This window comes from Oncorhynchus kisutch, unplaced genomic scaffold (assembly GCF_002021735.2).
Source record: "Oncorhynchus kisutch isolate 150728-3 unplaced genomic scaffold, Okis_V2 Okis09a-Okis19a_hom, whole genome shotgun sequence".
Taxonomy (NCBI): Eukaryota; Metazoa; Chordata; class Actinopteri; order Salmoniformes; family Salmonidae; genus Oncorhynchus; species Oncorhynchus kisutch.
The window spans coordinates 11,590,112-11,617,194 of NW_022261985.1; the positions used below are offsets into that span (position 1 = coordinate 11,590,112).

The 27,083-nt window shown below is 47.5% G+C and overlaps 1 protein-coding gene across 2 annotated transcripts in view; it reads left to right on the forward strand.

Moving 5' to 3' along the window:
* The first annotated feature begins 9,104 nt into the window (after positions 1-9,104).
* cand1 (cullin-associated and neddylation-dissociated 1) overlaps positions 9,105-27,083 on the forward strand; it is a 61,999-nt gene continuing 44,020 nt past the window's right edge. For both annotated transcript variants that reach the window (XM_031815295.1, XM_031815296.1), the window contains exons 1-5: positions 9,105-9,445; positions 16,885-17,028; positions 23,523-23,677; positions 24,701-24,824; positions 26,753-27,009. In XM_031815295.1, coding sequence (XP_031671155.1) covers positions 9,378-9,445; positions 16,885-17,028; positions 23,523-23,677; positions 24,701-24,824; positions 26,753-27,009 — 748 coding nt within the window. In that variant the 5' untranslated portion in view covers positions 9,105-9,377. The remainder of the gene's footprint in view (positions 9,446-16,884; positions 17,029-23,522; positions 23,678-24,700; positions 24,825-26,752; positions 27,010-27,083) is intronic.

Here is a 27,083-nt window from a genome sequence, read left to right on the forward strand (position 1 = left end):
CTACCAGCCAGAAGAACACTTTAACAAACTCTGTGGTTGGGAGCAAAACGTTTTAAAACCCAGAGGCGCAACATGACGAGACTTCTGGAAATGCTTGTGAAGCAGGCTGGGATTTGGGGTTTGGAAAGTCAATAACAGAAGTGAAAAGTGATTCCTTAGTTGTTCATTTTCTCAAAATCTAAAGACACAATCTAGATTCAAGCCGATGTCTTGAGTAGGTGAACCTGTCATCACTCCAACCTAGTGAAATTAACAAACTGACAAGTTTTCATTTTCTTAAAAAAATGACTTTATTTGATGGCCTTTGATTTGATGGCCTGCACATGCACAGATGGCCGTTAGACCGGAGATGACCTGCACGAGATGGCCTGCACATGCACAGATGGCCGTTAGACCGGAGATGACCTGCACATGCACAGATGGCCGTTAGACCGGAGATGACCTGCACGAGATGGCCTGCACATGCACAGATGGCCGTTAGACCGGAGATGGCCTGCACATGCACAGATGGCCTGCACATGCACAGATGGCCGTTAGACCGGAGATGACCTGCACATGCACAGATGGCCGTTAGACCGGAGATGACCTGCAAGAGATGGCCTGCACATGCACAGATGGCCGTTAGACCGGAGATGACCTGCACATGCACAGATGGCCGTTAGACCGGAGATGACCTGCACATGCACAGATGGCCGTTAGACCGGAGATGACCTGCAAGAGATGGCCTGCACATGCACAGATGGCCGTTAGACCGGAGATGACCTGCACATGCACAGATGGCCGTTAGACCGGATGACGTGTTTCTGTGTAAGAGGCGAGGGGAGAGGCCCAATTCGGCTAATATTATGTCTTCTCCAGCAGGTGGCGTTGTTTTGTTTCTTTTGCGCACCAAGCGATGAGTTTTTGTATTTTAAAATTATTATTTTTTAACCTTTATTTAAATAGGCAAGTTAGTTAAGCTCAAATTCTTATTGTCAATGACAACCTAAGAACTATGGGTTAACTACCTGTTCAGGGGTAGAACAACAACACCGTGTCAGCTCGGGGATTTGAACCTGCAACATTCTGGTTACTAGTCCAACACTCTAACCACTAGGCTACCCTGCCACCCCAGGTGGTCAGGTGGGTCAATGAAGGTCAATAGCTTCATTTCCAAACAATAGGTGACAGATTTTAATGTGAACATGCTAAAATCAGCATTAAAAACAATACTCGCATTTTCACACCAGAGATTAATGTTAATGTTTCCCCATTAAATTGACTTGTGGCAGATGAAAGGCTGTGTGTGATGACATAGTGCATAGCAAAATACCCTTTGAGGCTCCCAGTCCCATGTACCGAAATACAAGTTAAATATGGTTCCATCGCATTAAAAGTGAGCCCACTCTGGTAGGTTTGCAACGTGCTCTCTAGCCAACAGCTGGCAGATACAGTGCAAGGCATAGTTTACACGAGGAGATTAATGTGGACAAAACAGACAGATGATTTATATCTGAGTCGTAGTGGGAGGAGCACACAACAAATCATGGCGTGACTGCAAGTTGACGTCGATATGATGGTTAAGATTGAATCCTACTACACCGGCTCTGACGCTCGTCGGATGTGGCAGGGCTTGAAAACTATTACGGGACTACAAAGGGAAACCCAGATGGGAGCTGTTCAGTGACACGAGCCTACCAGACGAGCTAAATGGCTTTTATGGTCGCTTCGAGGCAAGCAACACTGAAACATGCACGAGAGCACCAGCTGTTCTGGATGACTGTGTGATAACGCTCTCGGTAGCCGATGTGAACAAAACCTTTAAACAGGTCAACATTCACAAAGCCGCTGGGCCAGACGGATTACCAGGATGTGTACTCAAAGCTAGCACGGACCAACTGTCTTCACTGATATTTTCAAACTCTCCCTGACCGAGTCTGTAATACCTACATGTTTCAAGCAGACCACCATAGTCCCTGTGCCCAAGGAAGCGAAGGTAACCTGCCTAAATGATTACAGCCCCATAGCACTCACATTGGTAGCCATGAAGTGCTTTGAAAGGCTGGTCATGGCTCACATCAACAGCATCCTCCCAGACACCTATGTGAGAATGCTGTTCATTGACTACAGCTCAGCGTTCAACACCATAGTGCCACAAAGCTCATCACTATGTTAAGGACTCTGGGACTAAACACCTCCCTCTGCAACTGGATCCTGGACTTCCTGACGGGCCGCCCCCAGGTGGTAAGAGTAGGCAACAACACGTCTGCCACGCTGATCCTGAACACTGGGGCCCCTCAGGGGTGTGTACTTAGTCCCCTCCTGTACTACCTGTTCACCCACGACTGCGTGGCCAAACACGACTCCAACACCATCATTAAGTTTGCTGACGACACAACAGTGGTCGGCCTGATCACCGACAACGATGAGACGGCCTATAGGGAGGAGGTCAGAGACCTGGCAGTGTGACAACCTCTCTCTCAATGTGAGCAAGAAAAAGGAGCTGATCGTGGACTACAGGAAAAGGCAGGCCGAACAGGCCCCCATTAAAATCAACCGGGCTGTCGTGGAGCAGGTCGAGAGTTAAGTTTCTTGGTATCCACATCACCAACAAACTATCATGGTCCAAACACACCAAGACAGTCGTGAAGAGGGCACAACAAAACCTATTCCCTCTCAGGAGACTGAAAAGATTTGGCATGGGTCCCCAGATCCTCAAAAGGTTCTACAGCTGCACCATCGAGAGCATCCTGGCCGGGTGCATCACTGCCTGGTATGGCAACTGCTCGGCATCTGACCGTAAGGGGCTACAGAGGGTAGTGCAAGTTATAGACTGTTTTCTCTGCTACCGCATGGCAAGCGGTACCGGAGGGCCAAGTCTAGGACAAAAAGGCTCCTCAACAGCTTCTACCCCCAAGCCATAAGACTGCTGAACAATTAATAAAATCGGCACCGGACTATTTACATTGACCCCCCCCCCCCTTCTGCTGCTACTCGTTGTTTATTATCTATGCATAGTCACTTCACCCCCATCTACATGTACAAATTACCTCCACTAACCTGTACCCCCGCATACTGACTCGGTACCAGTACCCCTGTATATAGCCTCCACACTGACTCTGTTCCGGTGCCCCCTGTATATAGCCTACACACTGACTCTGTTCCGGTACCCCCTGTATATAGCCTCCACACTGACTCTGTTCCGGTGCCCCCTGTATATAGCCTCCACACTGACTCTGTTCCGGTACCCCCTGTATATAGCCTCCACACTGACTCTGTTCCGGTACCCCCTGTATATAGCCTCCACACTGACTCTGTTCCGGTACCCCCTGTATATAGCCTCCACACTGACTCTGTTCCGGTACCCCTTGTATATAGCCTCCACACTGACTCTGTTCCGGTACCCCCTGTATATAGCCTCCACACTGACTCTGTTCCGGTGCCCCCTGTATATAGCCTCCACACTGACTCTGTTCCGGTACCCCCTGTATATAGCCTCCACACTGACTCTGTTCCGGTACCCCCTGTATATAGCCTCCACACTGACTCGGTACCGGTGCCCCCTGTATATAGCCTCCACACTGACTCTGTTCCGGTACCCCTGTATATAGCCTCCACACTGACTCTGTTCCGGTACCCCCTGTATATAGCCTCCACACTGACTCTGTACCGGTGCCCCCTGTATATAGCTTCCACACTGACTCGGTACCGGTACCCCCTGTATATAGCCTCCACACTGACTCGGTACCAGTACCCCCTGTATATAGCCTCAACACTGACTCGGTACCGGTACCCCTTGTATATAGCCTCAACACTGACTCGGTACCGGTGCCCCTTGTATATAGCCTCCACACTGACTCGGTACCGGTGCCCCTTGTATATAGCCTCCACACTGACTCGGTACTGGTGCCCCCTGTATATAGCCTCCACACTGACTCGGTACCAGTACCCCCTGTATATAGCCTCAACACTGACTCGGTACTGGTGCCCCCTGTATATAGCCTCCACACTGACTCGGTACCAGTACCCCCTGTATATAGCCTCAACACTGACTCGGTGCCGGTGCCCCTTGTATATAGCCTCCACACTGACTCGGTACCGGTGCCCCTTGTATATAGCCTCCACACTGACTCGGTACTGGTGCCCCCTGTATATAGCCTCCACACTGACTCGGTACCAGTACCCCCTGTATATAGCCTCCACACTGACTCGGTACTGGTGCCCCTTGTATTTAGCCTCCACACTGACTCGGTACTGGTGCCCCCTGTATTTAGCCTCCACACTGACTCGGTACTGGTGCCCCTTGTATTTAGCCTCAACACTGACTCTGTACTGGTGCCCCCTGTATATAGCCTCCACACTGACTCGGTACTGGTGCCCCTTGTATTTAGCCTCAACACTGACTCGGTACTGGTGCCCCTTGTATTTAGCCTCCACACTGACTCGGTACTGGTGCCCCCTGTATTTAGCCTCCACACTGACTCGGTACTGGTGCCCCTTGTATTTAGCCTCCACACTGACTCGGTACTGGTGCCCCTTGTATTTAGCCTCCACACTGACTCGGTACTGGTGCCCCTTGTATTTAGCCTCCACACTGACTCGGTACTGGTGCCCCCTGTATATAGCCTCCACACTGACTCGGTACTGGTGCCCCCTGTATATAGCCTCCACACTGACTCGGTACTGGTGCCCCCTGTATATAGCCTCCACACTGACTCGGTACTGGTGCCCCCTGTATTTAGCCTCCACACTGACTCGGTACCGGTGCCCCCTGTATATAGCCTCCACACTGACTCGGTACCGGTGCCCCCTGTATTTAGCCTCCACACTGACTCGGTACCGGTGCCCCCTGTATATAGCCTCCACACTGACTCGGTACTGGTGCCCCCTGTATATAGCCTCCACACTGACTCGGTACCGGTGCCCCCTGTATATAGCTTCCACACTGACTCGGTACTGGTGCCTCCTGTATATAGCTTCCACATTGACTCGGTACTGGTGCCCCCTGTATATAGCCTCCACATTGACTCGGTACTGGTGCCCCCTGTATATAGCCTCCACACTGACTCGGTACCGGTGCCCCCTGTATATAGCTTCCACACTGACTCGGTACTGGTACCCCCTGTATATAGCTTCCACACCGACTCGGTACCGGTGCCCCCTGTATATAGCTTCCACATTGACTCGGTACTGGTGCCCCCTGTATATAGCCTCCACATTGACTCGGTACTGGTGCCCCCTGTATATAGCCTCCACACTGACTCGGTACCGGTGCCCCCTGTATATAGCTTCCACACTGACTCGGTACTGGTACCCCCTGTATATAGCCTCCGCACTGACTCTGTTCCGGTGCCCCCTGTATATAGCCTCCACACTGACTCTGTTCCGGTGCCCCCTGTATTTAGCCTCCACATTGACTCTGTTCCGGTGCCCCCTGTATTTAGCTTCCACACTGACTCGGTACCGGTGCCCCCTGTATATAGCTTCCACATTGACTCGGTACTGGTGCCCCCTGTATATAGCCTCCACATTGACTCGGTACTGGTGCCCCCTGTATATAGCCTCCACATTGACTCTGTTCCGGTGCCCCCTGTATTTAGCTTTGTTATTGTTATTGTTATTCTTATTGTGTTACTTTTTATTATTATTTTTTACTTTAGTCTATTTAGTAAATATTTTCTTAACTCTTCTTGAACTGCACTGTTGGTTAAGGGCTGGTCAGTCAGCATTTCACAGTAAGGTCTACACTGTTGGTTAAGGGCTGGTCAGTCAGCATTTCACAGTAAGGTCTACACTGTTGGTTAAGGGCTGGTCAGTAATCATTTCACAGTAAGGTCTACACTGTTGGTTACACTGCACTCCGAGAGCGAAACGTCTGAATGTAGGACAATCTGACAACGCCCTGAATTTATGAACGCCAAAGGCGGACTCTGAGTGCACTCTGACACTCCAGATTGAATTTACGAACACACCCTATCGGAGTTGTCTGGAGATGGCTGTGCATATTCATGATCTGAAGGCTATTAGCATATCATTTTTCTACATTGAACACAGGCGGTTGACGTCAACAACCCTCATTGAGTATTGAAATATGCATAAATAATTAGCCCGCCATGCCGCTTTGTGGACAACAACTCCCATTGTTAGGGCGGAGAGAGACAGGTATGTCAGGAAATATGATCAGTTTATCCGTCTTCGGTTTAGCTATTTAAAAAAATATATATTATATGAAGTTTAGCTAGCCAACGTTGCCATGACATCGCCTGCAAGTGTGATCGGGGGTTTGGTCCTTATCAATAAAACGTTACAATACATTGCAGAGTGTTCGATTTGGCTGCTGGGGAGCAAGGAGACCAACAGCTCCGCTAAAACCCATAAATAATAACAATTATTTATTGCATTTGTAAAGCGTTTTTAGTTATACAAGAATAATATCAAAGCGCATGAAATAAAAGTTAAAATAGAACAAGTTTAAAAACAAATATATATATATATAACCATATCATAAACGCGCCAATCAAGGTCTAGGAGGAAGGGTAGGCCAGCCGATAAAGGTGAGTCGTAAGGCTTTAAACGCTCAAACACGGAACAACCCTGCAATTGTCAGGAAGGGACTTCCAACGGCGTGGTGTAAAATGCACGGTCCCCCGACGTTCTGATCCGGGTCCTCGGTGCACCCAGAAAACTATGTGCCGTTTTCAAGGAATTGTTAAATAAATGTTAACTAGGCTATTTGATTGTAATATCATCACTGAATAACATATAACTACAAATATCCTATTATTATATGCAAAACAATTGCGCACATCTAGCTAAATCACCATCAGCGTTATAGGCCTACAGCAGGTAAACTATATGCTTTTCATGATCAGTAAACATCCATTGATCTTGCAATTTCAGATAGGTGAAGGTTGCCTCACCATAATGTCCCTATATTGCCCACATATTCTACACCTGCATTGCTTGTTGTTTGGGGGTTTTAGTCTGGGTTTCTGTACAGCACTTTGAGACATCTGCTGATGTAAAAAGGGCTTTATAAATACATTTGATTGATTTACCCTTAATTGGATATGAGTGATATGTGGTATGTGTGGTTTAGGTTACTTTTAGCATCCTTCGTGGGCTCTGCCTGTCAAGCAGCTTAAGGTTTGCCGATGTAACGTTACTGTTTGTAAACTGAGCATGTTTACTTTGCAAGTTACGGGTAGAAACTGTGTACAGTTGACTAAACATAGTGGTATGTAGACCTAATGTACTTTCCTCCCCCCCTGCAACCAGCATTGGCCTATCTAGCGAAGTTATTATCACCTGCTCAAGATATTTAACGATTTCCGCTGACAGACATGATAGGCAACATTGATTGATGGGCCACGTCAGTTTGGCCAACTAGCTAACAGATCACGTCGATATGGCTGGTTAACAAGCTAACTGTCAGGGGATTATCCAGATGTTGTTTGATTTGCTTTCTATCTATACTGGGGATGACAGCAAGTCCAACTGACAACTTTACCAGGATGAGGACTTTCTAATGTTAAACTTTTTCCAAAAGACTAATCTCTGTTGAAGCACATGTTGTTTGCTTAGTTAGCTAGCTTGTTAACCACATGCCAAATGGATCAAATCAAATCAAATGTATTTATATAGCCCATATAGCCATCACAAAGTGCTGTACAGAAACCCCCCCAGCCTAAAACCCCCCCAGCCTAAAACCCCAAAACAGCAAGCAATGCAGGTGTAGAAGCACGGTGGCTAGGAAAAACTAATACCACCATTATAATAATATTAGGATCTGCCTTCCATCACCCTATCTGACAATATATAATCAATTGCTCTTTTACTGATCATGAAATGTATGTAATTACATGCTGTCTGTGTGAAGAAGCAGTTTCTGCCTATCTTCATACGGTACTATCAGAGTTTCTAAACCTAGAGGTGCAACATGGCTCAAAGGGTGAGATATTGACTTGTCACTACTTGTTTTTGTAAGAACCATTGACTAGCTGAATATAACGAGTTGTCTGTTCGACCTACTTGCACACAGCTTGGACACCCATGCATACCCCACAAGACATGCCACCAGAGGTCTGTTTAAACTACTGGCACACAGCTTGGACACCCATGCATACCCCACAAGACATGCCACCAGAGGTCTCTTCACAGTCCCCAAGTCCAGAACATTCTAATGGAGGCCCACAGTACCACATATAGCCATGTCTACATGGAGCTCTATTCCACATCAGCAGTAGAATCAGATACAAAAAACACAAGGTACAACTACACCTTGTGGAACAGTGGGGACTGTGAAGAGACACACACATTCTACACACGTACATTGTAATATTGTTGTATGGTGATATTGTTTATTTTGTATTGTAGATATGTAGTGGTTGTGTTTTATATGTAAAGTGTCTTAATGTGTTTGGTCCCCAGGTTGAGATAGCAGGTCATGAGGAGCCTTAATAAATACAAATACATCGCGAGACTTGACCTGAGAAACAGACCAGGCCGGGATTTGAGGAGTCAATGAGAGAAGTGACAAATTCTTCATTAGTTGTACATTTTCTCGAAATCTAAAAGCACAACGTAGATTCAAGCCACGTTCTTAAGTAGTAGAACATGTCATTACTCCAACCTAATTAAAGTGACAAACTGACCCGTTTTAATTTTCGTCAAAAACAACTTTATATCGAAGGAGTGCCTTTGAGTTGACGGACTGCACATGCGCAGTTCGGCAGGAGACGACCACCCCGATTGACTTGTTTCTCCGCATGAGTTTAGCTAGCCAACGCCGCCATGACATCACCTACAAAGTGTGATCGAATATTGCTGTTGGATAAGCAGTTTTAGTCCATCTTCTCTGGTACTATCTTTGATTGAGGTTTCTCAGACGACCACCACCGTTAAACGGTCATCAATAGTTACCACAGCCACAAAGTCTTCATTATGGCCTTAAACCTTAAATGAAGACCAAAAAAAGCTACTTTTTGTTTTCATATTAAAATGTTGGTTTTTACGATATAGCCAAGTGTTACTTTATGGCTGTGGTAACTAGTGACAACACAGACAAACTCACTAGTCTGGTCCTTCCCCACTATAACAAACTCTGAACTTTGACCCCCCCCCAGTAGCGAACTCATCTGGTTCTGCAGCTCCTCCTCTCTGCAGAGCAAAGTGAGATCTCCATTCAAACACATCCAAAAACTCCGCAGGATGAGACTAAATTCTCTGCTATTCCGCCGCTGATCATCACTTCGCTCCATCGAAAGGAAAGTGACAGTGGAAACTGAATCGATTTCAATCGTTTAAGAGAAGCAAATAGCTAAATAAAGTGGATAAGAATTTCCGCTCCGTGATACCGACTGGTGGTTGCTAGCAGGCTACTCCAACAGACTGCAAACATGGCGAGCGCCTCGTACCATATCTCTAATCTATTGGAAAAAATGACATCAAGCGACAAGGATTTCAGGTAAATACAATATTCTAACAATCTATGCATTTGAAATGACGCTGTGATTCTGAACTTTGACTCAAACCGCTATATCGTCCCGTATGAAAACCCTGCAAGTTAGCTAGTTTAGGCCTCAAATCAATTCTGTCGTTTGGCTAGTCTGCTAACGTTCGCTAGCTAGCTAGCTAACAATATTAGCCACTCGCTATAAACACATTCTTGTGAGGAACCCAGATTAACATGTTGACATTATATTTCTAATTTGTCAGTTTTGCAAAGTATATATAGCTAGCTAGTTACATTTAACACTGTCATGTTGCTAGCTAGCTAGCTGGCTAACTCGCTCTGACAGTCGTTACTGTCAACGCTAATAAGCTAGGAAACTAGCTAACGTTTTGAGGTAGCAAAAGTTATCGAATTTGGCTAGATAACTCAAGTAAGTGGACTACACTAGTTAGCTAGGTTGTTAACTAAGTAGTTAGCTAGAAAGGCATTGCACATATCCCAGCAGTCTACATATGCCATATCAATGATTACTTAGCTAACGTTAGCTAACTACAGTACATCCCATAACATAATTCAGCCTGCATGTTTGTTGTTGGCTGATCGGGGAGTCAAAATGTAGTTCATTTAGTTAGCTGATTAGTTAGCTTTGAAGCATACCACTACCTCACTGTCAGGTGTTTTATATTAACCATACCAAACACACAATCATAAACAACTTGATTGACTTCCAACCCAAACCGTGAATTAGTCTGCAGCCATATCAACTCCTCATTAGAGAAACAGTTGTTTTTTTCCAGAAAATATGATGATGTAAGCCAGCATTCTGCTCTACACAATTCTGTTACAGTTGTCATGAACATACATGTATAACTAACTACATAGTGGTAATCTACCACCTAATAAATGTTGCAGTTTTTCCCCACTATCATCTTAGATGTGAGCACCTGTGGGTGTCCAGTGCTGTGTTCCTGTAGTCTTGTTCTGGTGTTTTCCAGTGTTTCTCACACCTGTAGAGAGAGAGAGAGAGAGAGAGAGAGAGAGAGAGGTAGACACAAAGTAATTTGCTCTGAAATGTCAGATACAACTATAAAACATATGGGATGTAACCAGTCCCCTGAGTGTGCCTCAATATAATAATAATATGTAATATCTGTCCTGCCCATCTCTGAAACGGTTTACCATAACCATGCATTAACCTCACCCCCGGGCTCAATTAGAGTGAGCTAGAGTGAACCGTCTGGTTGGATGAGATTTCCTATGTACTTGTGGGAACTCTTAGTCAATTTACGCTGCTTCCCAGATTCTCAGTCTTGCCAATAACTCTACAGATCCCAGACTATTTCAGGTTCATAACAATGACTGACGGTGGCTTGTGTTCTGTGGTACCTGGGGTGGAACGGTGAGAAATGGTACAGGACTATTGTACAGGGAGCCTGTTCCACTGTGTGCCCCTATTGCCTTGTAGTTTTGGGGGATTGCCTATGCAGCTGCCAAAAGCACGACTTGACACCAGCGCACTGGATTATCCATCATGGTTGAGTAATATTTTAAATCCACCTCTAGATTCTAAACTCTGAAGTGAGTCAGTCAAGAAGTAGCTGTTGAGAGTTTAGGTCTAACCTCTGAGTCTGGATGGGGGTTGAGTCTGGAGATGGGGGTTGAGTCTGGAGATGGGGGTTGAGTCTGGAGATGGGGGTTGAGTCTGGAGATGGGGGTTGAGTCTGGAGATGGGGGTTGAGTCTGGAGATGGGGGTTGAGTCTGGAGATGGGGGTTGAGTCTGGAGATGGGGGTTGAGTCTGGAGATGGGGGTTGAGTCTGGAGATGGGGGTTGAGTCTGGAGATGGGGGTTGAGTCTGGAGATGGGGGTTGAGTCTGGAGATGGGGGTTGAGTCTGGAGATGGGGGTTGAGTCTGGAGATGGGGGTTGAGTCTGGAGATGGGGGTTGAGTCTGGAGATGGGGGTTGAGTAGAGTCGACTAGACTATCTGCCATTTGTGTCAGAGGTAGGCCTATTTGAGTTCCTACATCACATTATAGAGGGAGTAAAGGAGTGCTCCTTGCTTCTGCACGTTTGCATGATGACATCATTATTAGCAGGGGAAATCAATGGCCTTTCACATTTGAGTGGGAGGTCTAATGTTATCCACTCTGTCATGTTTGTGTAGGTGTGAGTCTTGTTGTCCTCGTCTAATTTAGGGCCCTATAAAATGAGGGTGGTGGAGAACGAGGACAGAATCCAGACATTAAATGGGTTCATTTGCACAAGATTATCATAAAATATGAACAAAATGTATCAGTGGTTTGTAATTTCCATCAGCTCGGGAATACCCCTGTCTGTGTACACGTTTGTCTACCACTAAGTGTAGCCGTTAGCCATGATGCTAATAATGACAACAGTCTTCTGGTAGATGGAAAGGCTTTCACAAACACCTTCTCAATTAAATGTTAACTACAAAGTAGCTTATCTGGGAAAATGATATATAATGAATGATTTGCATAAATTATTAACAATCACGTGTACTACAGAAACACCGCTAACCAAACAAGTCTCTTGCTGGTGCCACAGAGTTAAAGGGTATCTACACCCCAAAATTAGCATTTCTTCGATTTTACCCATACCTGTGGTTTAACCATTGTTGTGGACTTGAACATCACATAAAAAAAAACAATGTACGTGTGATTTTTAACAGGAAAACCTGAAAAACAACTAAACAGAGAAAATGGAATTTGGGGAAAAATACAGTATTTTATAAGGTTCTACTGATGTTTATCTAGTGCGGTGGTGGTACTGTGGTAGTGAAGATTGATTTCCACTATAGAAGATCACTCCCTGGTAGAAAGTGTTTTCCCAAGCACCAGTTTAGAGCGAGAGAGGAGTGTGGGTGCTCCCTTCCATTACCTCATGCCGTGGGGCTGCCTCTCAGTGAGTGTGGGTGCTCCCTTCCATTACCTCATGCCGTGGGGCTGCCTCTCAGTGAGTGTTGGTGCTCCAGTCCATTACCTCATGCTGTGGGGCTGTCTCTCAGTGAGTGTGGGTGCTCCCTTCCATTACCTCATGCCGTGGGGCTGTCTCTCAGTGAGTGTGGGTGCTCCCTTCCATTACCTCATGCCGTGGGGCTGTCTCTCAGTGAGTGTGGGTGCTCCCTTCCATTACCTCATGCCGTGGGGCTGTCTCTCAGTGAGTGTGGGTGCTCCAGTCCATTACCTCATGCCGTGGGGCTGTCTCTCAGTGAGTGTGGGTGCTCCCTTCCATTACCTCATGCTGTGGGGCTGTCTCTCAGTGAGTGTTGGTGCTCCAGCCCATTACCTCATGCTGTGGGGCTGCCTCTCAGTGAGTGTGGGTGCTCCCTTCCATTACCTCATGCTGTGGGGCTGTCTCTCAGTGAGTGTTGGTGCTCCAGCCCATTACCTCATGCTGTGGGGCTGCCTCTCAGTGAGTGTGGGTGCTCCCTTCCATTACCTCATGCTGTGGGGCTGTCTCTCAGTGAGTGTGGGTGCTCCCTTCCATTACCTCATGCTGTGGGGCTGTCTCTCAGTGAGTGTTGGTGCTCCAGTCCATTACCTCATGCTGTGGGGCTGCCTCTCAGTGAGTGTTGGTGCTCCAGTCCATTACCTCATGCTGTGGGGCTGTCTCTCAGTGAGTGTGGGTGCTCCAGCCCATTACCTCATACCGTGGGGCTGCCTCTCAGTGAGTGTGGGTGCTCCAGTCCATTACCTCATGCCGTGGGGCTGCCTCTCAGTGAGTGTGGGTGCTCCAGCCCATTACCTCATGCTGTGGGGCTGCCTCTCAGTGAGTGTGGGCCATGGACCTCATGCATTATTAATTATTTTTCTTTCCTCTCTTCCTTCTAGCTGTCCCTCTTGATTAAAAAGCTGCTTGCGTTCCGATGAGGGGGGGGGCACGTCAGAGATGATCAACGAGCCTAGTGTTGAGAAGCATAGTATTTAGGAAAAGGTCTTCGTTGAATCACACCAGGAGTTCTGTGATGTGTTAGGATGGAGACATGATGGTGTCTTAAAGCTGATTGTGTGTGATGTTTACTCCCATGTATTAAATTGGATATGATGGTAAGTTAACCCCCCCCCTAACCCCCCCCCACACACACACACTCTTAAGAGATCAGAGCTGGTCTGTCTGGTATCTTCCAATGCTTTAGGCTTCAAGTCTCTCCTCGGAGATATTAGCTTGATCTTTGCACTAGTGTTGATTTGCTTTGGTTTCTAATGTCAGAGCACTTGACTTGTTAACTTCTCTCAGCTCAGTGGTGTTAACCCCTCGTAGGGTTTCCTTCTCTCAGCTCAGTGGTGTTAAAACCCCTCGTAGGGTTTCCTTCTCTCAGCTCAGTGGTGTTAAAACCCCTCGTAGGGTTTCCTTCTCTCAGCTCAGTGGTGTTAAAACCCCTCGTAGGGTTTCCTTCTCTCAGCTCAGTGGTGTTAAAACCCCTCGTAGGGTTTCCTTCTCTCAGCTCAGTGGTGTTAAAACCCTTCAGAGGGTTACCTTCTCTCAGCTCAGTGGTGTTAAAACCCTTACGAGGGTTACCTTCTCTCAGCTCAGTGGTGTTAAAACCCTTACGAGGGTTACCTTCTCTCAGCTCAGTGGTGTTAACCCCTCGTAGGGTTTCCTTCTCTCAGCTCAGTGGTGTTTAAAAACCTTCGGAGGGTTTGACCGGTGGGGGTCTTTCCTTGGCTCATTGTGCTCTAGCGACTCCTTGTGACGGGGCCTTGCGCCTGCAAGCTGAAGCCGGTTGCCAGTGGAACTGTGTTTCCTGCAACACGTTAGTGCGGCTGACATCCGGGTTAAGCAGGCGGTGTGATAAATAGGTAGGCGGGTCATGTTTTTGGAGGAGGCATGACTTCACCTCTCCCGAGCCCTTTGAGGAGTTGCAGAGATGAGCCAAGGGGTGTAACTCAGGGGATAATGTGGGGGATATACTCGTGGCCATACCACCCTGAACATGCATGTTCAGGGTCGGGCCTGATTAGCACTGGGAAGGGAGATCACCTGGGAGAAACCAGGTGCAGTAAGCTATATAAAATAACAACGTAGACATAGTGTTCCCTAATGCTGGAAGGGGGGGGGGGGGGCTCTGCTCTAGAAGATTCTTTAGTTGGATGTCGTATGAACGTATAATATCATAACTCTGTTAGTCTAACTGGGTCGTCTTTCTCCCTGTTGGTACCTGTAGATTCATGGACACGTTTTTCAACCACTCCACAAATTTCTTGTTAACAAACTATAGTTTTGGCAAGTCGGTTAGGACATCTACTTTGTGCATGACAAGTAATTTTTCCAACAATTGTTAACAGACATGTTATTTCACTTATAATTCACTGTATCACAATTCCAATGGGTCAGAAGTTTACATACACTAAGTTGACTGTGCCTTTAAACAGATTGGGAAATTCCAGAAAATGTCATGGCTTTAGAAGCTTCTGATAGGCTAATTGACATCATTTGAGTCAATTGGAGGTGTACCTGTGGATGTATTTCAAGGCCTACCTTCAAACTCAGTGTGTCTTTGCTTGACATCATGTGAAAATCTAAAGATATCTCCCAAGACCTCAGAAAATAAATTGTAGACTTCCACAAGTCTGGTTCATCCTTGGGAGAAATTTCCAAACGCCTGAAGGTACCACGTTCATCTGTACAAACGATAGTACGCAGGTATAAACACCATGGGACCACGCAGCTGTCATACTGCTCAGGAAGGAGACTCGTTCGTTCATCTCTAGGAGACAGTACTTTGGTGCGAAAACTGCAAACCAATCCCAGGGCAACAGCAAAGGACATTGTGAAGATGCTGGAGGAAAACGGGTACAAAAGTGTCTATCCACAGTAAAATGAGTCCTATATCGACATAACCTGAAAGGCCGCTCGGCAAGGAAGAAGCCACTGCTCCAAAACTGCCATAAAAAAGCCAGACTACGGTTTGGAACTGCACAAAGATCATACTTTTTGGAGAAATGTCCTCTGGTCTGATGAAACAAAAATAGAACTGTTTGGCCATAATGACCATCGTTATGTTTGTAGGAAAAGGGGAAGCTTGCAAGCTGAAGAACACCATCCCAACCATGAAGCACAGGGGTGGCAGCATCATGTTGTGGGGGTGTTTTGCTGCAGGAGAGACTGGTGCACTTCACAAAATAGATGGCATCATGAGGAAAGGAGAATTATGTGGATATATTGAAGCAACATCTCAAGACATCAGTCAGGAAGTTATAGCTTGGTTGCAAATGGGTCTTCCAAATGGACGTTGACCCCAAGCATACTTCCAAAGTTGTGGCAAAATGGCTTAAGGACAACAAAGTCAAGGTATTGGCGTGGCCATCATAAAGCCCTGACCTCAATCCTATATGTGTGGGCAGAACTGAAAAAGTGTGTACGAGCAAGGAAGGAGGCCTACAAACCTGACTCAGTTACACCAGCTCTGTCAGGAGGAATGGGCCAAAATTCACCCAACTTATTGTGGGAAGCTTGTGGAAGGCTACCCGAAATCTTTAACCCAAGTTAAACAATTTTAAGGCAATGCTAACAAATACTAATTGAGTGTATGTAAACTTCTGACCCACTGGGAATGTGATGAAAGAAATAAAAGATGAAAGAAATATTTATCTCAACTATTATTCTGGCATTTCACATTCCTAAAATCAAGTAGTGATCATAACTGACCTAAGACAGGGAATTTTTACTAGGATTACTAGGGTAGGGTAGCCTAGTGTTTAAAGTGTTGGACTAGTAACCGGAAGGTTGCAAGTTCAAATCCCCGAGCTGACAAGGTACAAATCTGTCATTCTGCCCCTGTAGGCAGTTAACCCACTGTTCCTAGGCCAGTTAACCCACTGTTCCTAGGCCAGTTAACCCACTGTTCCTAGGCCAGTTAACCCACTGTTCCTAGGCCAGTTAACCCACTGTTCCTAGGCCAGTTAACCCACTGTTCCTAGGCCAGTTAACCCACTGTTCCTAGGCCAGTTAACCCACTGTTCCTAGGCCAGTTAACCCACTGTTCCTAGACCAGTTAACCCACTGTTCCTAGGCCAGTTAACCCACTGTTCCTCGGCCAGTTAACCCACTGTTCCTAGACCAGTTAACCCACTGTTCCTAGACCAGTTAACCCACTGTTCCTAGACCAGTTAACCCACTGTTCCTAGACCAGTTAACCCACTGTTCCTAGGCAGTTAACCCACTGTTCCTAGGCAGTTAACCCACTGTTCCTAGGCCAGTTAACCCACTGTTCCTAGGCCAGTTAACCCACTGTTCCTAGGCCAGTTAACCCACTGTTCCTAGGCCAGTTAACCCACTGTTCCTAGGCCAGTTAACCCACTGTTCCTAGACCAGTTAACCCACTGTTCCTAGGCCAGTTAACCCACTGTTCCTAGCCTTGCCATATATATATAACATCATAACCCTGTTGGTCTAACTGGGTCTTCTTTCTCCCTGCGTGTTCCTGTAGATTCATGGCCACCAACGACCTGATGTCGGAGCTGCAGAAAGACTCCATCAAGCTGGACGATGACAGTGAACGCAAGGTGGTCAAGATGATCCTCAAGCTCCTGGAAGACAAAAACGGAGAGGTCCAGAATCTGGCCGTCAAATGGTGAGAGATCTCTGTGTGTGTGTGTGTGAGGGTTTCCATTAGGAAAATGTGGCACTGGACAACGTGGCCCGGGAAGATTTTAATTTACAAGCTATTATTTCAGATATTTACCTGACCCATATGCTTTGAGGTGTATAACCCATTAGGGCATCCACCCAGTCCACCCACGGTGCTCAGAATGACAGAAATCACCTTTTAGATGATGGTAATTCATCTTAATTAACATGCATCTCGTGTAATAAAGCAGTCCAATTAAACGTCATTTTTAAATATTTGTCAAAATGCAATTCGGGGGGGGGAACACCATTCTAAACAGCTCACACTGATAGCTGTTCCATATGTGACAGACATGTACATCTCTGTTAGAAACTTAGAGAAAGGGGAGATCTAATGATGCAACAACTATCATGGGTTGTTAATATGAGAGATGACATAGTGGGGGATCCAATAGAACAGGGGAGAGATGACATAGTGGTGGGTCCAATAGAACAGGAGAGAGATTGCATAGTGGTGGGTCCAATAGAACAGGAGAGAGATGACATAGTGGTGGGTCCAATAGAACAGGAGAGAGATGACATAGTGGTGGGTCCAATAGAACAGGAGAGAGATGACATAGTGGGGGATCCAATAGAACAGGAGAGAGATGACAGTGCGGGATCCAATAGAACAGGAGAGAGATGACATAGTGGTGGGTCCAATAGAACAGGAGAGAGATGACATAGTGGTGGGTCCAATAGAACAGGAGAGAGATGACATAATGGTGGATCCAATAGAACAAGAGAGAGATGACATAGTGGGGGATCCAATAGAACAAGAGATGACATAGTGGGGGATCCAATAGAACAAGAGATGACATAGTGGGGGATCCAATAGAACAGGAGAGAGATGACATAGTGGGGGATCCAATAGAACAGGAGAGAGATGACATAGTGGTTGATCCAATAGAACAGGAGAGAGATGACATAGTGGTGGGTCCAATAGAACGGGAGAGAGATGACATAGTGGGGGATCCAATAGAACAGGAGAGAGATGACATAGTGGTGGATCCAATAGAACAGGAGAGAGATGACATAGTGGTGGATCCAATAGAACAGGAGAGAGATGACATAGTGGTGGATCCAATAGAGCGGGAGAGAGATGACATAGTGGTGGGTCCAATAGAACAGGAGAGAGATGACATAGTGGTGGATCCAATAGGAAAACCAATAGAACAGGAGAGAGATGACATAGTGGGGGATCCAATAGAACAGGAGAGAGATGACATAGTGGTGGGTCCAATAGAAGAGGAGAGAGATGACATAGTGGTGGGTCCAATAGAACAGGAGATGACATAGTGGTGGGTCCAATAGAACAGGAGATGACATAGTGGTGGATCCAATAGAACGGGAGAGAGACGACATAGTGGTGGGTCCAATAGAACGGGAGAGAGATGACATAGTGGTGGATCCAATAGAACGGGAGAGAGATGACATAGTGGTGGGTCCAATAGAACAGGAGAGAGATGACATAGTGGTGGGTCCAATAGAACAGGAGAGAGATGACATAGTGGTGGGTCCAATAGAACGGGAGAGAGATGACATAGTGGTGGGTCCAATAGAACAGGAGAGAGATGACATAGTGGTGGGTCCAATAGAACGGGAGAGAGATGACATAGTGGTGGGTCCAATAGAACGGGAGAGAGATGACATAGTGGTGGGTCCAATAGAACGGGAGAGAGATGACATAGTGGTGGGTCCAATAGAACAGGAGAGAGATGACATAGTGGTGGGTCCAATAGAACAGGAGAGAGATGACATAGTGGTGGGTCCAATAGAACAGGAGAGAGATGACATAATGGTGGATCCAATAGAACAGGAGAGAGATGACATAGTGGTGGGTCCAATAGAACAGGAGAGAGATGACATAATGGTGGATCCAATAGAACAGGAGAGAGATGACATAGTGGTGGGTCCAATAGAACAGGAGAGCGATGACATAGTGGGGGATCCAATAGAACAGGAGAGAGATGACATAGTGGTGGGTCCAATAGAACAGGAGAGCGATGACATAGTGGGGGATCCAATAGAACAGGAGAGAGATGACATAATGGTGGATCCAATAGAACAGGAGAGAGATGACATAGTGGTGGATCCAATAGAACAGGAGAGAGATGACATAGTGGGGGGTCCAATAGAACAGGAGAGAGATGACATAGTGGTGGGTCCAATAGAACAGGAGAGAGATGACATAGTGGTGGGTCCAATAGAACAGGAGAGAGATGACATAGTGGGGGATCCAATAGAACAGGAGAGAGATGACATAATGGTGGATCCAATAGAACAGGAGAGAGATGACATAGTGGTGGATCCAATAGAACGGGAGAGAGATGACATAGTGGTGGGTCCAATAGAACAGGAGAGAGATGACATAGTGGTGGATCCAATAGGAAAACCAATAGAACAGGAGAGAGATGACATAGTAGGGGATCCAATAGAACAGGAGAGAGATGACATAGTGGTGGGTCCAATAGAAGAGGAGAGAGATGACATAGTGGTGGGTCCAATAGAACAGGAGATGACATAGTGGTGGGTCCAATAGAACAGGAGATGACATAGTGGTGGATCCAATAGAACGGGAGAGAGACGACATAGTGGTGGATCCAATAGGAAAACCAATAGAACAGGAGAGAGATGACATAGTGGTGGGTCCAATAGAACAGGAGAGAGATGACATAGTGGTGGATCCAATAGAACAGGAGAGAGATGACATAGTGGGGGGTCCAATAGAACAGGAGAGAGATGACATAGTGGGGGGTCCAATAGAACAGGAGAGAGATGACATAGTGGTGGGTCCAATAGAACAGGAGAGAGATGACATAGTGGGGGATCCAATAGAACAGGAGAGAGATGACATAATGGTGGATCCAATAGAACAGGAGAGAGATGACATAGTGGTGGATCCAATAGAACAGGAGAGCGATGACATAGTGGTGGGTCCAATAGAACTATTCCCTCAACTAGAGACATCTGTGGCATTGTGTGGTGAAAAATTGCACATTTTAATGGCCTTTTGTTGTCCCCAGTACAAGGTGCACCTGTGTAATGATCTTGCTTTTTAATCAGCTTCTTGATATGCCACACCTGTCAGGTGGCTGGATTGTCTTGGCAAAGGAGAAATGCTCACTAACAGATGTAAACTATTTTGTTTACATTACAAAGCTTTTTTTTTTAAACTGAATTTATGGGATCTTTAATTTCAGCTCATGAAACATGGGACCAACACTTGTTACATGTTGAGTTTATATTTTTGTTCAGTGTAAAATAATTGCCTCCACCTTTCTGTAACGGATGTGAAATAGCTAGCTAGATAGCGGTGGTGCTGGTGTAACGGATGTGAAACGGCTAGCTAGTTAGCGGTGGTGCTGAGGTAACGGATGTGAAACGGCTAGCTAGATAGCGGTGTTGGCGCTAAATAGCGTTTCAATCAGTGACGTCACTTGCTCTGAGACCTTGAAGTAGTGGTTCCCCTTTGCTCTGCAGGGGCCGCGGCTTTTGTGGAGCGATGGGTAACGATGCTTCGTGGGTGACTGTTGTTGATGTGTGCAGAGGGTCACTGGTTCGCGCCCGGGTCGGGGCAAGGGGACGGTCTAAAGTTATACTGTTACATTTCCATGGTTGGATTTATCCTTTAGGTTACTCTGAAGAAAAGAAAAACATGCCTCATAATATGACATTAAATATTCTGGTTTCAAACCATAAAATATGTTTTCAAAATGCATACAGCCAAAAGCTCCCATTGTAAAGTGGTGGGAGACGCGCTGACAGCTTTTATTCCTGCACTTGAATGGGAGACATTCTTCAATTACCACTTGAGAAATAAAAATAGTAGCTCTTCTTAATCGAGCACCAAAACTGTTTTGAACACAAAACGAATAGCATTTAAAATGAGTGGGCGTATAGAAGCACATGTTTTACTCCTGGCGTAACACGCTGAGGAGCTGCAGGGGAAACCCCACTCTGTAGGTTGTGTTGGATACATAAGGTGACCAATCAAAATACACACAGGCCAATTTTAATTCCACAAAACTATGCAAATGAACCTAATAGACCAATAAGCACATCGGTCGTTATTTTATTATTTCGCAATGGGATTGTTTTTTTCTCCTGGACACTTTGGCCGCAACAGTTTTTTTTTGTAGCTTTTCATGTTTTTCTACAACGAAAACCCTGTTGTCTCTGATTGAACTTAAAAGCACCATTATAGAGAGGTTCAAAACATGGCTGTCAAACACTGAGACTGAGAGAGGGGCTGACTGTCTCACTGTCTGTCTCTGCCGCTGTGTCTTTCTGTCACTGTCTGTCTCTGCCGCTGTGTCTTTCTGTCACTGTCTGTCTCTGCCGCTGTGTCTTTCTGTCACTGTCTGTCTCTGCCGCTGTGTCTTTCTGTCACTGTCTGTCTCTGCCGCTGTGTCTTTCTGTCACTGTCTGTCTCTGCCGCTGTGTCTTTCTGTCACTGTCTGTCTCTGCCGCTGTGTCTTTCTGTCACTGTCTGTCTCTGCCGCTGTGTCTTTCTGTCACTCTGTCTCTGCCGCTGTGTCTTTCTGTCACTGTCTGTCTCTGCCGCTGTGTCTTTCTGTCACTGTCTGTCTCTGCCGCTGTGTCTTTCTGTCACTGTCTGTCTCTGCCGCTGTGTCTTTCTGTCACTGTCTGTCTCTGCCGCTGTGTCTTTCTGTCACTGTCTGTCTCTGCCGCTGTGTCTTTCTGCCGCTGTCTGTCTCTGCCGCTGTGTCTTTCTGCCGCTGTGTCTTTCTGCCGCTGTGTCTTTCTGCCGCTGTGTCTTTCTGCCGCTGTGTCTTTCTGCCGCTGTGTCTTTCTGTCTCTTTCTCTCTGTCGCTGTGTCTTTCTGTCTCTTTCTCTCTGCTTCCGTCAGTCACTCTGCCTCTTTCTCTCTGCCTCCGTTTCTCTCTCTCTCATTCATATCGTTTCACAACACTGAGTATTGGACAGTGTTATTGAATAACTCTGTTTGCTTCAGTTTTATTTGTCTTATTCCATATTTGACATTTTTGTCTGTGGATATTTGACGTCAGAGCAGCATTGATTTTGATCTTCCTTGCCCCAGCTAGGGGGACATGTCTCGGTGCTTATGAGCCAACGGCAGTGTGATCGTCTCGGCTCTCACGCTCAACAAACCATTTAGAATTAGGCTTTTAAGGGATTATGTGATCAATGAGAAGATGAATTCAAATGAATCTCTCTCTCTAGGCTGTATTTCTCGCACATCTCCAGTGTTTAATATAGGCTACAGTCACACTGCAAGTTTTCCTGCTTTCGTATCGCTGCCGTTGTGAAGTAGTAATCTACTCGGTTGTGTGTCGTGAACCACAGACTGTCAGAAAGGCTTTGTGTCTCTTTGTGTTCTGGCTGCACCACTATGTAAGAAAACAAAAGATATAATCATTTTAAGGCCTTTTATATTTTTGTTGTTGCTCTAGATTGCAGTAAATGGCACTTACAGGTGTTTAAAAAAACACCCCGCAAAGATCTGTCGTTACAGAGATGACGGTTCAGGTGACTCTGACCTGGATGGCCAGAACAAGTAGGCTCAACGGATGTACTGTTTTAATGAACAGGTCTCTTCCTCTCTCTGCTGCTGACAAGAGGCCCTAAAACTGTCTGGTTGAGCCGTTCTCGGCCTGACTGGTAACATGGTAGTCTGTTACTCAGTGTTTTTAATAAACAGGTCTCTTCCTCTCTCTGCTGCTGACGACAAGAGGCCCTAAAACTGTCTGGTTGAGCCGCTCTAGGCCTGACTGGTAACATGGTAGTCTGTTACTCAGTGTGTTTAATAAACAGGTCTCTTCCTCTCTCTGCTGCTGACGACAAGAGGCCCTAAAACTGTCTGGTTGAGCCGTTCTCAGCCTGACCTGACTGGTAACATGGTAGTCTGTTACTCAGTGTGTTTAATAAACAGGTCTCTTCCTCTCTCTGCTGCTGACAAGAGGCCCTAAAACTGTCTGGTTGAGCTGCTCTCGGCCTGACTGGTAACATGGTAGTCTGTTACTCAGTGTGTTTAATGAACAGGTCTCTTCCTCTCTCTGCTGCTGACGACAAGAGGCCCTAAAACTGTCTGGTTGAGCCGCTCTCGGCCTGACTGGTAACATGGTAGTCTGTTACTCAGTGTGTTTAATAAACAGGTCTCTTCCTCTCTCTGCTGCTGACGACAAGAGGCCCTAAAACTGTCTGGTTGAGCCGCTCTCGGCCTGACTGGTAACATGGTAGTCTGTTACTCAGTGTTTTTTTGATCAAACAACAGCCCTGTTTAAACAAGGGACCCACTTCACATGGCTCACAGTGGGGTCACAACGTGGTCTTATCATGACATTAGATTAACTCTGGACTAGCTTCTGTTGAAACGAGAGAACCAGTTAGATTGTGTTCCAGCCTGGGCCCGTTGGTCAGTAAGGTGAAGTAGTACCAGGTAGTTTATATTGAGATATATATATTGTGTTCCAGCCTGGGCCCGTTGGTCAGTAAGGTGAAGGAGTACCAGGTGGAGACTATAGTGGACACACTGTGTACCAACATGCTGGCAGACAAGGAGCAGCTCCGAGACATCTCCAGCATCGGACTGAAGACGGTCATAGGAGAACTGCCCCCTGCGTCCAGCGGTAAGTACCACCCTGACCCCTGACCTCTGACCTGTACCCCATTCACTTTTCCACTAGACACGGGCCTTCACAAAGCTGATCTTGGATCAGTTTTCCCTTCTCTTTTTTCTAAAGTTCGTGATGATTAAGATTACGTGGACCAGAGGGCCTGATGGACTGACGGACTATCCCCTCTAGTGATGGTGTTGTAGGTAATGAACTGACGGACTATCCCCTCTAGTGATGGTGTTGTAGGTAATGAACTGACGGACTATCCCCTCTTGCTAGATGTCCTCCTTACATCCTGGTTAATCTCCAGCTGTGTTCAGGCCTTTCCCAGTCATGTGGAGGGAGACATGGAGAAGAGAGCATCTGTTAACAGCCTTGCTTCCCCATCACCTTTGGGCATCAGCCATCTTGGCTGACAGCAGTATGACTCATTTAGCTCACTCAGCCTCTTTCTGTCTCTCTCTGTCTTCCTCCTCTCCTCTCCTATCCAACCCCCTCCCCCTGTTTCTCTCTCTCCTCTCCACCCCCCCCTCTCTCTCCCTCTCTCCTCACCTCCACCCCTCCGTCTCTCCCCTCCTCCACCTCTCCTCTCCACCCCCCCCTCTCTCTCCCTCTCTCCTCACCTCCACCCCTCCGTCTCTCCCCACCTCCACCCCTCCGTCTCTCCCCTCCTCCACCTCTCCTCTCCTCCCCCCCTCTCTCCCTCTCTCCTCACCTCCACCCCTCTGTCTCTCCCCTCCTCCACCTCTCCTCTCCCCCCCCCTCTCTCCCTCTCTCCTCACCTCCACCCCCCCTCTCTCTCCCTCTCTCCTCACCTCCACCCCTCCGTCTCTCCCCTCCTCCACCTCTCCTCTCCTCCCCCCCTCTCTCCCTCTCTCCTCACCTCCACCCCTCCGTCTCTCCCCTCCTCCACCTCTCCGTCTCTCCCCTCCTCTCCAACCCCCTCCCCCTGTTTCTCTCTCTCCTCTCCACCCCCCCCCTCTCTCTCCCTCTCTCCTCACCTCCACCCCTCCGTCTCTCCCCTCCCCCCCCCAGGCTCGGCCCTGGCTGCCAGTGTGTGTAAAAAGATCACAGGCCGTCTGACCAGTGCCATCGCCAAGCAGGAGGATGTGTCAGTTCAGCTGGAGGCTCTGGACATCATGGCTGACATGCTCTGCAGGTTGGTGTGTGTTCTCCACTGTCTGACCTCTGACCTGTTGGTGTGTGTTCTCCACTGTCTGACTGTTGGCGTGAACCCAGGTTGTTGTGTGTGTGTTCTCCACTGTCTGACTGTTGGCGTGAACCCAGGTTGTTGTGTGTGTTTTCTCCACTGTCTGACTGTTGGCCTGAACCCAGGTTTGTGTGTGTTTTCCACTGTCTGACTGTTGGTGTGTGTGTGTTCTCCACTGTCTGACTGTTGGTGTGTGTGTTTTCCACTGTCTGACCGCTGGTCTGAACCCAGGTTGGTGTGTGTGTGTTCTCCACTGTCTGACTGCTGGCCTGAAACCAGGTTGGTGTGTGTGTGTTCTCCACTGTCTGACCGCTGGCCTGAACCCAGGTTGGTGTGTGTTCTCCACTGTCTGACCGCTGGTCTGAACCCAGGTTGGTGTGTGTGTGTGTGTGTGTGTGTGTTCTCCACTGTCTGACCACTGGCCTGAACCCAGGTTGGTGTGTGTGTTCTCCACTGTCTGACCGCTGGCCTGAACCCAGGTTGGTGTGTGTGTGTGTTCTCCACTGTCTGACCACTGGCCTGAACCCAGGTTGGTGTGTGTGTTCTCCACTGTCTGACTGCTGGTCTGAACCCAGGTTGGTGTGTGTGTGTGTTCTCCACTGTCTGACCGCTGGCCAGAACCCAGGTTGGTGTGTGTGTGTGTTCTCCACTGTCTGACTGCTGGCCTGAACCCAGGTTGGTGTGTGTGTGTGTGTGTTCTCCACTGTCTGACTGCTGGTCTGAACCCAGGTTGGTGTGTGTGTGTTCTCCACTGTCTGACTGCTGGTCTGAACCCAGGTTGGTTGGTGTGTGTGTGTGTGTGTGTGTGTGTTCTCCACTGTCTGACTGCTGGTCTGAACCCAGGTTGGTGTGTGTGTGTGTTCTCCACTGTCTGACTGCTGGCCTGAAACCAGGTTGGTGTGTGTGTTCTCCACTGTCTGACCGCTGGTCTGGACCCAGGTTGGGGTGTGTGTGTTCTCCACTGTCTGACCGCTGGTCTGAACCCAGGTGTGTGTGTGTTCTGGTCTGAACCCAGGTTGGTGTGTGTGTGTTCTCCACTGTCTGACCTCTGGTCTGAACCCAGGTGTGTGTGTGTGTTCTGGTCTGAACCCAGGTTGGTGTGTGTGTTTTCTCCACTGTCTGACTGCTGGCCTGGACCCATGTTGGTGTGTGTGTGTTCTGGCCTGAACCCAGGTTGGGGTGTGTGTTCTCCACTGTCTGACTGCTGGTCTGAACCCAGGTGTGTGTGTGTTCTCCACTGTCTGACTGCTGGTCTGGACCCAGGTTGGTGTGTGTGTTCTCCACTGTCTGACCGCTGGTCTGGACCCAGGTTGGGGTGTGTGTTCTCCACTGTCTGACTGCTGGTCTGGACCCAGGTTGGGGTGTGTGTTCTCCACTGTCTGACTGCTGGCCTGAACCCAGGTTGGGGTGTGTGTTCTCCACTGTCTGACTGCTGGTCTGGACCCAGGTTGGGGTGTGTGTTCTCCACTGTCTGACTGCTGGCCTGGACCCAGGTTGGGGTGTGTGTTCTCCACTGTCTGACTGCTGGCCTGGACCCATTATAGACTATAGATGGTCCTTTCTCATTGGATTCCTTTATTAGTCAATTGGATATCTAAATGCATTTCTGATTTCTGCCTGTAAAAATGAGTTTGGGACGGTCCAGGAATGTTCTGGGGTTATGCAACTGTTTCTGGACCAGGACGGTACGGGAAAATATTTGACAAGACGGGACAGGAATTAATTTTCACTCCTGGTGCCAACCTTTAGTCTCCTGGTGAACTTTCACCCCTCCATCCTGTCCTGCCTGCTTCCTCAGCTGACCAGACCCTATGTAGTCTATCATACCGCCTGAGGACACTACATAACACTGCTAACCTCTCCCTCTCCTCTAACAGACAGGGTGGTCTCCTGGTGAACTTTCACCCCTCCATCCTGTCCTGCCTGCTTCCTCAGCTGACCAGCCCCCGCCTGGCGGTGAGGAAGAGGACCATCATCGCTCTGGGTCACCTGGTCATGTCCTGTGGGAACCTGGTGTTCGTGGACCTGATTGAACATCTGCTGTCAGAGTTGTCTCGTAACGACTCCATGTCCACCACCCGTACCTACATCCAATGTATCGCAGCCATCAGCAGACAGGCTGGACACAGGATCGGTGAGTTACACAGAGACACACAGACACACAGGCCGGACACAGGATCGGTGAGTTACACAGAGACACACAGACAC